General features: G+C 39.8%; 1 protein-coding gene across 13 annotated transcripts in view; it reads left to right on the forward strand.

The window, feature by feature from the left end:
• The window catches only part of MCTP2 (multiple C2 and transmembrane domain containing 2), a 149,738-nt gene that overhangs the window by 66,552 nt on the left and 70,729 nt on the right, over positions 1-12,457 (forward strand). For all 13 annotated transcript variants that reach the window (XM_080397496.1, XM_080397490.1, XM_080397501.1 and 10 more), the window contains 3 exons: positions 564-657; positions 4,415-4,517; positions 6,976-7,078. In XM_080397496.1, the coding sequence (XP_080253622.1) occupies positions 564-657; positions 4,415-4,517; positions 6,976-7,078 (300 nt within the window). The remainder of the gene's footprint in view (positions 1-563; positions 658-4,414; positions 4,518-6,975; positions 7,079-12,457) is intronic.

Consider the following 12,457-nt stretch of genomic DNA (forward strand, 5'->3'; position numbering starts at 1 on the left):
ATAAAGCCTTATGATGGCTTTCACCCATCAATCCTCAAAAGCTGGACAAGCAGCAATACGTGTATCTCTCTGAAATGGGGTGCGAGAATGAGGCGTGAGGAACTTGAACCACCTATGCCAATGTTTTTGAGGACAGATTCCTCGCTGCTGATGGAGTGTGCTGCCTGCCTGGCCCATGCTGCTTCTCCAGGTCTACCTATGTCCCATTTTCTGTTTTAATTGACAGATGATATTTGCATAAACATTCAGGGTCCTTCCCATCTCCACCATAACATTAACATGTAACTTATGTGAATGGAGAATTAGGAGCAGGTACCATGTGATGTCTTGAAACTCCGGGTCGTGATGCAGTGAGACTGAGATAGTGGATGTGTGTTTATGGGTGTATCAGTTGCTGAACTGAAACAAAGCAGAAATAAGATGGATATAGAAATGTAAGTCATTTAGTAGTTCAATAATTTCTGTTTCTTACTGAATTACAAATGAAATATATCTTTACTAGTTCAGTAATTTCTGTTTCTTACTGAATGACGAAATGTATCTTCATGCTTTCCTCTTTGCAGTGTATAAAGAATTCCTTTCGGGACGTGAAGGACATTGGTTTCTTGCAAGTCAAAGTGTTAAAGGCAGTGGACCTCTTGGCAGCAGATTTTGCAGGTATTTTGTTTCTCTTTTGCAGCATATGATGCTGTAATGTTTTGTGAGTGCTGCTTAGACTTTGTGCAGTACTGTCAGTTGATCAAGGAAAAGTAAATCTTCCATTGTTTCTCAGCGGCAAAACCTACCTCAGGGAACTGGGGTACAAAATGATTTTGACTCCCAAAAGTATGTGGGAAGTCCAGTGGATGGAGATCTGAGTGGCGTGACCAATAGCTTAACACTTAGCATAGTGTACTGTTGTATTTTCCAGCAGGGATATGTAAAATAAAGTGATGGTGCCTGCAAAGCAGCCTCTCCACCTTTTATCAGGTGCCTTGTGAGCTTGTGAGCAAGACTGAAAGATTTTGGGGATGTCTGACACGGTGCTGAGTGTGTGGGTTGGGGTGGTGCTGCAGGCTGTCACCCGAAAAAGAAAGCTTGCCAGCGATGGGGATGCAAGTGCGATGGTTTCTCTTACAGCTCGTTTGTGGCTTCAGTTTGCGATGATCTTTTTGGTGCTTTTACTCCAAGAAAAGGATGGATTTTCCACTGAGCTGTACCTCAAATTGTGCTTGGTCCTGACAGCAGCGGACACTAACACCTTTTAAAAATACAACTTTATATTGTTTCTCCAGGGAAGGTCTAGGGAATTAGTACTTCTCTGTAACGATTGCCTGGACATTATTACTTTTATTACCATCTTCTCCAGAATTCTGGAGACCTTTTAATTCCCCTCTGTATCTTGCAGCACCCAGTAATTCACAGCCACAGTATTGTGTGTTGTGTATTTGCTGACACAGTAATTTTTCTAAGAGAACTTGTTGATAAAGGCAGGAAAGATGCTAGAGAGAAAACACTCTTGCCCCACTCACTGGTGTGCATGAAGACACTATAACGTAAGAGAACATTGCTCCTAATGTAAGGACCAAAGGAGAAAGCCCAAGATGAATCAAGATATTATTTCAGTTTCAATTCACTGCTTAACACTGCAGTGGAAAAAAAGGTTTCTGCAAAGAGCAGTACTTTAAAGAACTGAAGAACTTAATTTGAAAGCATACAGAAACCCTGCCAATAATGAAACATATCTTGTACAGAAGTGCATTTCTAGATTGACATAACGTATACATCTGTATGGAATTAGGAATGTAATGGCACCTTCCTAACAAATTTAATAGGAAGTGTACCACAGCAAAGCAGAACCCTTGGCTAACGGCAAGGCTAGGGCTGTCTAGAAATATGTGAGGTTTTAATATAGACAGCGTACAGGGAAAGAGCTGAGCCCAGAAGGTTACTTACCCTTTGGAAAACTTCAGTGATGCTAATGCAGTTGCATCCGTGATGGATTTGGCCCCCTTTCCCTCAATACTTAAACAGGAGCATGTGGGTGGATAATGAACATTGGAAGAGACACGCAGGTTCTTGATTCTGCAATTCAAAGACTTTTCATACAGAGTATGTGACACACATTCCTTGTGCATAGCACAGAATGAAATTCTGCTTAAGTAAAAGGTTACTCAGTCTGTCATTATATTCAAAATAACCCAGGCTTTGAGCCTGATTCATGAAGCAAATGACAAATTGTTTTTCAATGGCAGTGCTGAAAATATCCTAGTATTATGCTGTAATAGACCCACCAAATTGCAAAAGGATGCAGCCATTTTAGGTAAAAATAGCATAATTTCTGATCGTGAAATGAGAGACATAAAGATTAATTATCTGTTCTGAGCCATTCATAAATGATTAGTGCAGCAATTATGGGCTTCCATAATAGAGCCCTCCTAGAGCAGTGCCATATTTCCTGCATTGCCAGGGAGACTGCTCAGATTTATTGTTATTGATAAAAGTAAATTCAAAGTCCAGCAAAAAATCTGATAAAGCAAAAATCGCAGAGACAATAAGAGGTACAAAGATTTCCAAGGGTTAATAGAGGAGCAGTACGAGCAGGTAGTGTTCCCTCCCTGTCCTGTCCCATCCAGTAGCAGTCATGAGTCCTGTCTGGGTGAACTTCTGCAGACCAGTCATGTGCTGTCAGGTATGATGCCACCTTATACCTTCTTCCATAGTAAAGATTGGATTTTGGTGTGATTGGGATTTCTGTTGTCAGTTGATTATATGTTGGCATTATAGATTTTAATTGCAAGTTTTTAGCCTACTGTAATAATAGCTCTCAGAAAACAACATAGAATCTGCTTTGGTTTTGAACAGTGTTTTGAAAATTCATATTTCACCATTTGACATAGATTTTAGGCTAGTTTACACACAGCTATATCAAATATGTAGATCTTCAGCCACAGCTAGCCCAGTTTGAGCCTTCCATACTTTTATATTCGTAGATAATAGTTTTGTTGACGTGAAAATGACTTTTTCTGCTTTGTTGGATGTTTTCTGTGTATGCATTGAGAGTTCTTCTCAAACACTGCATTTGCTCACTGACCAAAAAATAGCATTCAAAATACCAAATTATACAGTGGGATTGTTTTTGGCGTATACCCGTTTGCATTTCAAGCAGTTTCTCTGAAGGGCTGCATGCATTTTCCACACTTACCAGGGAATAGGCACGTAAGCTGAAAAGAAGACAGAGAGATTCCAGTAGTACACATGATCTTTAAACTTTACCAATATTGACTAGTTAATACCCGCTGCTGACATACTGAAAAGATTCCTGTTTAGTTTATGAACTTCTCAGAGTAAGAACCTTAAGAGCTCTGCATTAATCATGCCAAAAATTAAGAAAAAGACAGCTTTTGCTTAAATATCGTGTCTGTCTGCTGTCTAAATCCCTGCATTGCTGACATATTTAATTGCCTCCATAAAAGTTAGGCTGGAGTGTCTGTGGCTGAGTTATACGTGAACACTGCAGATGAGATTAAAACATACTGAGCCAGACATGCCGATAAAGGGCACTCTGTTCACGATGGAAACTGCTCGGCTTGTGAAAGCTACAAATTAATGTAATGTGAATTATCCAAAAAACCCACCCCCAAAACATTAGCAAACATCTTTGCTATAACAGGTTCCACATTGACATCGCTCTTTTGAGAGGAGGTTGGGTTTTTTTGTTGGTGCTTGGTAGTGTTGGTTTTTTTTCTGTTTTGGTTTTTTGTTTGTTTGTTTGTTTGCTTGCTTTAAGTACGATACCTTATTCATGCATGGATTCTCCAGTTGATGCTGGGTTTTGTTTAAACTGTGGCACTGTGTAGGGTCTTCGTGGCTTCCAGGACTTGCTCATGTGGAACTAATTGAAGAAATGCAGCTGATAAAGACAGTGCCTTCTCTTCTCATGGTGTGGGTACTTAGTCCTGTAATCAGCAGGAGAGGACCACAGACTCTAAGCAGAAGATATCATAGAGCACTGCAACTGCAGCACTGATGCTTACCTGGGTCAGAATGATAGTACTGCTTTTGTAATGTTGTCTGAGTAATTGTCAAAATAAGCAGATTTTTCTTGCTATAAAGACTTAGAGATAATTCACTGTAAGTCTCAGGCTTCCGGCATTAGAGTGAAGCCACCTGAGTGAGTTGTAAGGTAAGTGTTCAGAGTTTGCAGAACTGAGGATGCATAGGAGATATTTTTTGTTTAGCAAGTCACTCCAACAGAATGAGGCAATTTGCAGTTGTCTTAATGGGTCTAATTTTACTTGACCTATCACTTCTTCATCCCTCCTGCAAAGAAACAGTGTGCATACTAAATACAGTAACTGGTCCACTTCATTTTTTTGTTTGTTTCTTTCTTTTTCTTTTTTTTTTTTTTTTAATCTATCTGGTTTTTCCCTAGGTAAAAGTGATCCTTTCTGTGTATTAGAGCTGGGAAATGACATGCTTCAAACGCACACTGTTTACAAGAACCTCAATCCAGAGTGGAACAAAGTTTTCACATTGTAAGTGGATTGCTTTTGAAAACATGCTGCAACACCAAATAGTTAGCAGCTTCACTATATAAGCTATCGACTTTGGGAAAATGCAAAGGTCAAGTTTAAGATATGTCAGTTTTTCATAGTCAGAGAGGATGTTGGAGAAATATCAAATATAACTCAATTAAAGCCTCTTGCCTTTTACTAGTTCTTGCATGGAGTTTAATAGAAGTCATTAAAAGAAAAATTACTGTGATATTTATAGGAAGAATCATGACTAGACATAATGGAGTCATAGCTGGATCCAAGAGATAATGTAACAGAAAGTAGAGACCAAATACTCACGCCTACATTTTCCATAATTTAAAATAAAATATGTTTCATTGAACCATAGCAGAATCCTTGTTTAATGTGTAAGTAAGCAGAAAATGAGAGCTCATGTTGTTCCTGGTATATCTTCTGAATTTAAACTAGTCAAACATAGCTTACCCCAAATTAAAAGCTTAAATTTTTATGGAAATCAAAGTATTCTCTTTTTTGGTGACTTTATTAATAACTAAAGTGATAATTTAGGTATTGCTAACTTTAGGCAGCGTAATTTTTCAGTCTTGCTTTAGGCTGACAAAGATTTTTGTGGATAACCTAGTGAGATACATGTTTCTAGGACTGTAGCAGCCGGTGGTAAGGAAGGCAACCGTGAGGGCTGGCAGTTGGAGCATTTATGACACTAGCACCTGTCCAGTGGGAGAGCAGTTTCAGAATCACAGGCTTCTTGCAAAAGCAAAATTCATAAACACTGGGTTGGAGGAAAACACAGTAAAAAGTATCTGATCTCTTTGACAGAAGTACCTTGCTGGATTTCTGTTTGATTCGTGGGTGCAGCTGAATGCATGTCTCTTGGAGTCCTTCTCTTTGTCTGTTCTCAGGAAGCTCCCACTCATCACTGTTTATTCTGAGATTGTGCCAGCAGATGAGTCTTGTCGGATGTTCAGCCAACAAAATAAATCTAATAAGAATCTGAAGTTATTTTATTTAAAATGAAGCTTTGTGTCTATGGTTCCCATGGGTCTCAGAAATACCAGCTACAAACTATCTCTAACTTTCTTACTTGTGTTGCATGAGTAATCTAAGCACCAAACCTGCAGAGCTAGTCAGGCTCCCACTTCTCCTCTAGATTTTTGGCCATTTAAAAAAAAATATTAAGCACCTTAAAAGCTATTGAATATTTAAATTAATTTTGGAGCAGAGTGGATTGTTTTGAGTGGATGAATCCATTTCAGCTGGAGTGTTCAAAACCACCACTTGGTACTAAGAGTGGTGAACCCCCTTCCCATCATAGTCAGATTTTCTGCAAGACACTTCTCTGTGTGTGTCACTGTGGGGTTTTACTGGTTTATAGCACTGGTAGCTATATCACATGGAAAATTATAATGGCTTGGAGAGGAATATGGAAGTCTGGTTGCAGAAGTGGCAGGTTTCCATGTATTTTAAAGCCATAATGTCTTGAAAACAGTGCGTTTAGTGGTGGTTTGGCTGCCACTAGATCACATCAGACAACACGCTATGGCAGCTAGCTGGAGAGACAGCCAGGGAGGTGGCTTCTAGGTTCAGACTCTGCTCCATGAGGAGCAAGTCCACTGTATTGCAGGCGGAGGTTCTGGGAGCAGGACTGCTCTGAAACAACCTTCTTTTACGCAGAATGGCTACACTTGGTTAAATAACACACACACACTGTACCACATACCTCTTTCTTTAATTCCTGCGTGTGGAATAAGAAAAATAGGAGATAATGAATGCAACCTGTAAGTTGTCTCCACTTACCCATGCTTTTGCAGTCACACAGATAAGACTTTTCTCAAATGAGACTCCCATTTATTAATGATATGATAAATACTTAGGATCGCATGCCTGCTGCCACATCAGAAGAGCATTGGCTCTGAATAGAACAAAAATATTGTACATTTGGCCTTTAATGAGGGTTGATAGGGATGGTTTGTTGTTTTTTTTCTTCTGTGATTGGGTTTTTTTTAAATAATTTGATTTGTTAGCACCTTAAAAGGGAGAGAATTGTTCAATAACTGGTCAAGTCAAATGAAGTTATGTAAGTTTTTGTTTCCTGGATTATTTCTTTAATGTCCGGAAGCCTGGCTTTGAATTCAGCCCTTGACCTGTCCCAGTCACCAGCTTGTCCTGTTGGAGAGCTGAGTTTTACATGGTTAGCATCATCAATGCACAGAAAATGTCACTGTCTGGTAGTTCTTTTCTTCACCTAGTTCTGGGACTGAAACATGAGGGGAAAGCTTGGGGAATACCCATCATTTGATTCATTTTGGGGGGAATTTAATTAAATGCTAGTTTTATACTCCAAGGTAATACAAACTTAATTAGTAAAACAGTGTTCTCAGATCTTTGTGGAGGAGACTGTGTGCATGTGTATCGAATATTATTATTTTTTTCTTTATGTGTCTGCACTTTTTTGTTCCAGCCCTATTAGAGATATTCATGATGTTCTGGAAGTGACAGTGTTTGATGAAGATGGAGATAAACCCCCTGATTTTCTTGGAAAAGTTGCCATCCCTTTGCTGTCTGTAAGTTACCTTTGCCATGTATATCATTCAAATATTGATGGTTTTGCTGGGAACGAATTGCATTTCTTTTCCCCATAGCACAAAGCAACACAGATTTAGAGATAAACAGGTTTTGTGATCTATATATGCCTTAGTTGGCAGTGTTTATAGTTCTCCTTAGTGTAACGAGCATTGCCAACCCATTTGAGTACAAATTTGGTTGATTGGAAGGAAAATTGCAGAAGTGTCTGTACTTCATCAGTACTATATGCCACGCAGGTCTGAAAACATAATTGAGTTGTTCTGTGTGTTTCCACATCATCTTCTGAAGGTAACGTTTTAAGCATGCCTTTATTCTGTCTTGCTTCTTTTTACTCCAAGAAAGTAATTGCACATCACAGTAGGATTGACTAGAGATAGCTGTTGTTGCTGGCATAGCTGAATAAAATTACCTAAAAGGGGTGTTTTCTACTCCAGAGTGCTTTTAAAGACTGGTGGCTTTTGTTCGGTAAACAAATGTGTGAAGAGTGAGCCCTACCATGGGAGTATAAAATCAAAACTGGAAACAAAGCGAGCTCAGGGGAAAGCGGTTGTTCTGGAGATTAAGGAGAGTTGAAGCTTTTTCAGAAATGGTGAAAAAAGGCCAAGCTAAAGAGAGTGGGACATAAAAGGGTCATTAAAAGACATTAATAGAGAAATGGGGGGGAAAGCAGTTTTGTGTTTGGTAAGACTGATTTAATTGTGGAACAAGGCTGGTGGTAATAGAGTGAGCGAACCACATCAAGTGGATGTAAACAGCTCCATGTATATGTGCAGTATCACAGAACATTCTGGTAACTTTTGCAGTACCCTTTGGGAAGAATTTTCTAGGCTGTGACTTTTATTAAATCAGTGAGTAGATGAAGCTTGAAACATCATGGGACTCTTGTGCTCCTGTCAGTCGAGTCATGTAAACATGTTTAACTGGAAGCATGGAGGCTTCCTTGAGTTTTGAGACACTGATGCTTTGCAGTACATTCTCTACGCAGAGGAGAGGGTGTGACAGGTATTTATGCAGTGAGTACTGCATTGAGCCCTGTACAAACACTCATGCTTGCAATAAATAACATGATTCAAGTGATACGTGCAGTAGTGAGATGCTTTTGGTAATGCACAGTGTGATGCTGTGGGTAATAGCACTCTCGAATAGGCAGACGGCACATCCTGATTGAAATTATAGAGTACAAAATTGCAGTATTGTTTTGAAACATGCCTGTGAAAGCATATTCACCTCTGCAGAAAGGCTGGCATGCATCTTTCACAGTTTAAGGCAAGAGCCTGTCTTTAAGAGGTGGGCTGCTGCAGGAAAGGCAGTATTGCAGCAGCGGGTTAGTGGGGCTCTGTCCTGGTGGAGACTGGAGAAGTGGGAGGTTTCTAGAGGGGAAAAAAACTCATCAAAGTGGGTCATGTAAGCCCCACAGAGTTGGCGTACTTTAGGTAAGGGACCAGTCAGGATCAGAGAGGGGAACTGCAAATATTTGATGTTTCCAAATAAATAATGAACTGCCCAGAAAACTCTTGAACTGGTGTAGAGGATATGATCCCAACCTAAGGAATGCTTTATAGTGGTAAATAAATAGGCCGATGTGCTCCATTTTTGTTATTATTTTGTCTAAATAAGTGTATTTCTTGTGCATGCGAATTAAAAGCAGTGTGGCTTCTGAATCTCTTCATGAAAGTGTGTTGGGTTTCATCCACTGTGCGCTCTTTCCAAGTTATATATTCCCTATGTACAGCGTAACGTGCAATTTGTGGATATAAAGAGCCTAAGCTATAGAAGCTGAGAAGTAAATACTGAGCTCTTGGTGCCCCACACACTGTTGTGTGCTTTGCAATCCTCCTCCCTCTGTGGCCCGGACTGCAAGTTTTTTTTGAGGCTGGGGATGTTTTAGGTTGTTTGTCTATTGTAGTGGCTGGAGTTGTCAATATCTCTGGGTTTAGAACAGTATTAGAGTCAGTTGGGCATGGAGGATGATTTGATGTTTACAGGGAAGGAAAAACCTCTTAACATCTTTTATTCCATTTTTGATCACTTTGTTAATTTTTCCCCAAGTCCTCGTATCTCTGATGTTACTGGAAGAGAGTGGCTGGAGCAGCTGCTCTCCTGCAGATCCAGCGCTTGCCAAATGGTCTGCATGATCGGCAGCAGGCTGTGTGGGCTCACAGTGAGAAGATGTTAGATTTGGATTTTCTGTTGATTTTATAGACGTTTGTCAAGTATCCCTTAGGAAGCATGTAACAAGACAGAGGAGGGGAGTGCATGTGTGTGGTAATGTCCAAACTATTCAGCGTAGGTTTTTTGTCCAAGGTTTGAGACAAAACAAATAAAATAAAAATTGTTTATGCTTTCCCTTGCCAACTGATCTTCTTCCTTCCCGTCCAAACTTCTCTGCCTCCTATTTCAGTCAAATCTAGTGTAAATATATTCGTCTCTGCTTCTGATTAAAAAACATTTTGCACCTATTAACTTAGTCTGCTCAGACAGAACACTGCAATTTTCTAAGCTCTCTTTCTTGAAATGGGAATGTTGATGTATGTTTTCATTTTGACTATAAATTTGAATGTATCCTTTCAACCATTTAGATAAATATACTGAAAGATAACACTAGTGAGCCTCACAGATCATATAGGTTTAATTTCTCTAGGTAATCAGGCCTAATATTTGCTTGCATTAAATTATCTTTTGAAAATACAAGTGCATTTGCCGTTTTTATTTTCCTGTTAAAAATGCACAAGTTTGACTTTTAAGCTGTCAGCACATGAAGTAAGTTTAGTTTAGGAATTGTTCATGGATGACTAGACGCTTTTCTTAATGAAAAATTGCCTTGAATAAAGTATATGTTGGGAGGATATGAAATGTTCGTATGAAATCTGAAATCTGACAATGAATTTTGGTTTAAATGTGTCCAGGAGTCTTACACTGGCATTTTGCAAACATGCGTACACCTTCATCGTCATGTTAACACACAAATGGCCTTACTGCACAAAAATTCAGAGATAGTGAAATTAATTCTGCTTTCCATGCATCCTTGACTGTGATCTAGGCTTACTGCAGGCACCAAATAAGAAACAAAAAATTGGGCAGCATGAAAAGTGTTTTGAGGTGTCAGATGATGAATAAAGCTGCAGACCTCACGTTCTTCTGATAGATGTGATAAAGCAGTATTGGGCAAATACCCGTTTGGCTTTGTTTCTCATACAGCTCTATTAATAATGCCCTGTAGAGACGGTGATTTTGGTAGCAGTACACTGAATTTGGGGGACAGAGGAAGAGATGTTATTTACTTGCATTTTACCTTTAGCTTTTCCATGTCAATCAACTTACTGTACTTTTTTTTCCTCCCGCCTTTCTTTTGGTCAAACTCCTGTCCTCTTCTAAAGCGTGTATGAGAGACCTCATCTCAAATACAGCTGTGGTCAGCCACATTCACAGAGAACAGGATTTAAACTGGAAAAGACACTGATTAGCACTACCAGGATATTCAGGAACATGGATTGCTCTCTCGCCAGAGGTGACCTCGAGGGTCTGGCTTGCCTAACCTTTTGGACTGCTTTCTAGAGCCTGGGGAGTGAAAGAGAAGACCATTTACACCACTGGGCAGAGCAGGCTTTTGTGCTAGAAATTGAAGAGGATCCTGGGGACCGGAGAAGTAGGGCAAAAACTTCGTTGATTCAGGAAGGAAGTTTGATAGGTTTAGAAGTTTTGTAGGTTTTGGGGGACTTGAACTAATTATCAAAGTAGTCCTTTCCATCTCTGTGTTCCTTTGTGCCCTAGATCTTAGTAAAAGCACCATGTTTCTCTTTGTGAGGGTCTGTCTTTTTTGTTTTGCTTCAAGAGACTCCTGTCTCCTAGAAGGCTGCAAGTTATTAGAGACATGGGAGCGTGTAGTGTGCTTCAATGAATCTGAAAGCAGAGTATATCAAATATCCTCATGTAGAAAGACCTTTGAGTGAAGAGTTGTATCACAGAATGGAATGGTTTTTATCTGCTGGATTATCAGCTGAGTAGTCTTCAGCTGCACCCTTTTTTCAGCAGACAGGAAGAGGTCTATGAAATATTTTCAAGTGCTGAGCAAGGTCGGTAGCCAATGATACACTGAAAACAAATAGTATGCCTTTCGCAAGCTTAATTATCTAAACCACGGCCTGGATTCAGAGAGCAGGCACCCAACGATTGCAGTTACTTAGCACTTGACAATAAGTGCACAGCCTTTTCCAGGAGAAAGCTTTAGAGTTTGAGAAAAGTGAAAATGCAGCATTTATGTGACAGAGGCAGCTGTGAAGTGTATCGTCTGTTCTGCCTTTTATCCCTGTCATGAACTAGAAATTTTGGAATGGGGGAAAAACTGCCACATCTCTTCCAGAAAAAAATGGTACCTTGTTTCTGAAATTACATTCTTCCCCAGCTGTGCACTCCTCACTGAAATGGTATCAACCTGAATGTTTTCCTCGAGTACCACCTAGGATCCTTGTGCTGCCAGGGTTTTCATCTGCCCCTCAGACTGCCTGGAAGCCCTCATGGGGCTGCTTGCTTTCTTTCAGTCCATCAGCTCAATATCTGTTTGGTCTTTGGGTATCAATCCTCCGCCAAGAGCCCAAATCTCTGTTCTACTTTGGGTCTCCCAGAAGGCTGTTACTAGTGAAATGTTTGGGGCAAAGATTTTTGGGATGAATGAATGGGCATTTTGTACAAAATCAAATCGACGTATATTGCAAGACTTGGGAAGAAAGAAGAACTTTTTATTCATCTCCAGGTGGATCAAATATGTGGCTTGCTTTCCTCTTTTCCTGGGGAAATATGTCCTTTGATAAGGGTACAAGACAGCTTTATGTTATTCAGGGCAAATGGTATGACACTGTGCATCAGCAATGAGCTCAAGCAGGAATATCAGAGGTCCCAAATGCTTTAGATGAATTACCCTTGGAGAGTAGCCATTACCCTTTCTACACGTCACGGGTGTTGATGTACAGAGGTTTAACCTAGCGTTCTTCTGTCAGGTCATCAATAAATGACATTGAATCTGCATCAAAGCTGGATACAGCGTGAAGTTTTCTTAAAATCAATGTAAAAAAAAAAAAGGCACTAAACCATATTTCTTTGAGACGAGCAATGAAAAAACATGCTTTGCTGCGTAAGGGTCCTGTCTTCTCCGTGTTTGGTGTCATATCAATCTCGGCTTTTGCTATTTCATTAAAATTCCCAAGCGGTCAGAAGGTTGTTGTTTAATAGATTTAGCATTGGCTGGCTACATCAATACTGTGTTTAGTCACATTTGTTTTACTGGGGACATCTGTGGGAAGAGTTTAGCAAATACATTCATTCATTTGAAAGGAACCTGGTGCACTTTGGGCCTTGACTGT

The sequence above is a fragment of the Falco punctatus genome (assembly GCF_963210335.1).
Source record: "Falco punctatus genome assembly, chromosome: 7".
Classification (NCBI taxonomy): domain Eukaryota; kingdom Metazoa; phylum Chordata; class Aves; order Falconiformes; family Falconidae; genus Falco; species Falco punctatus.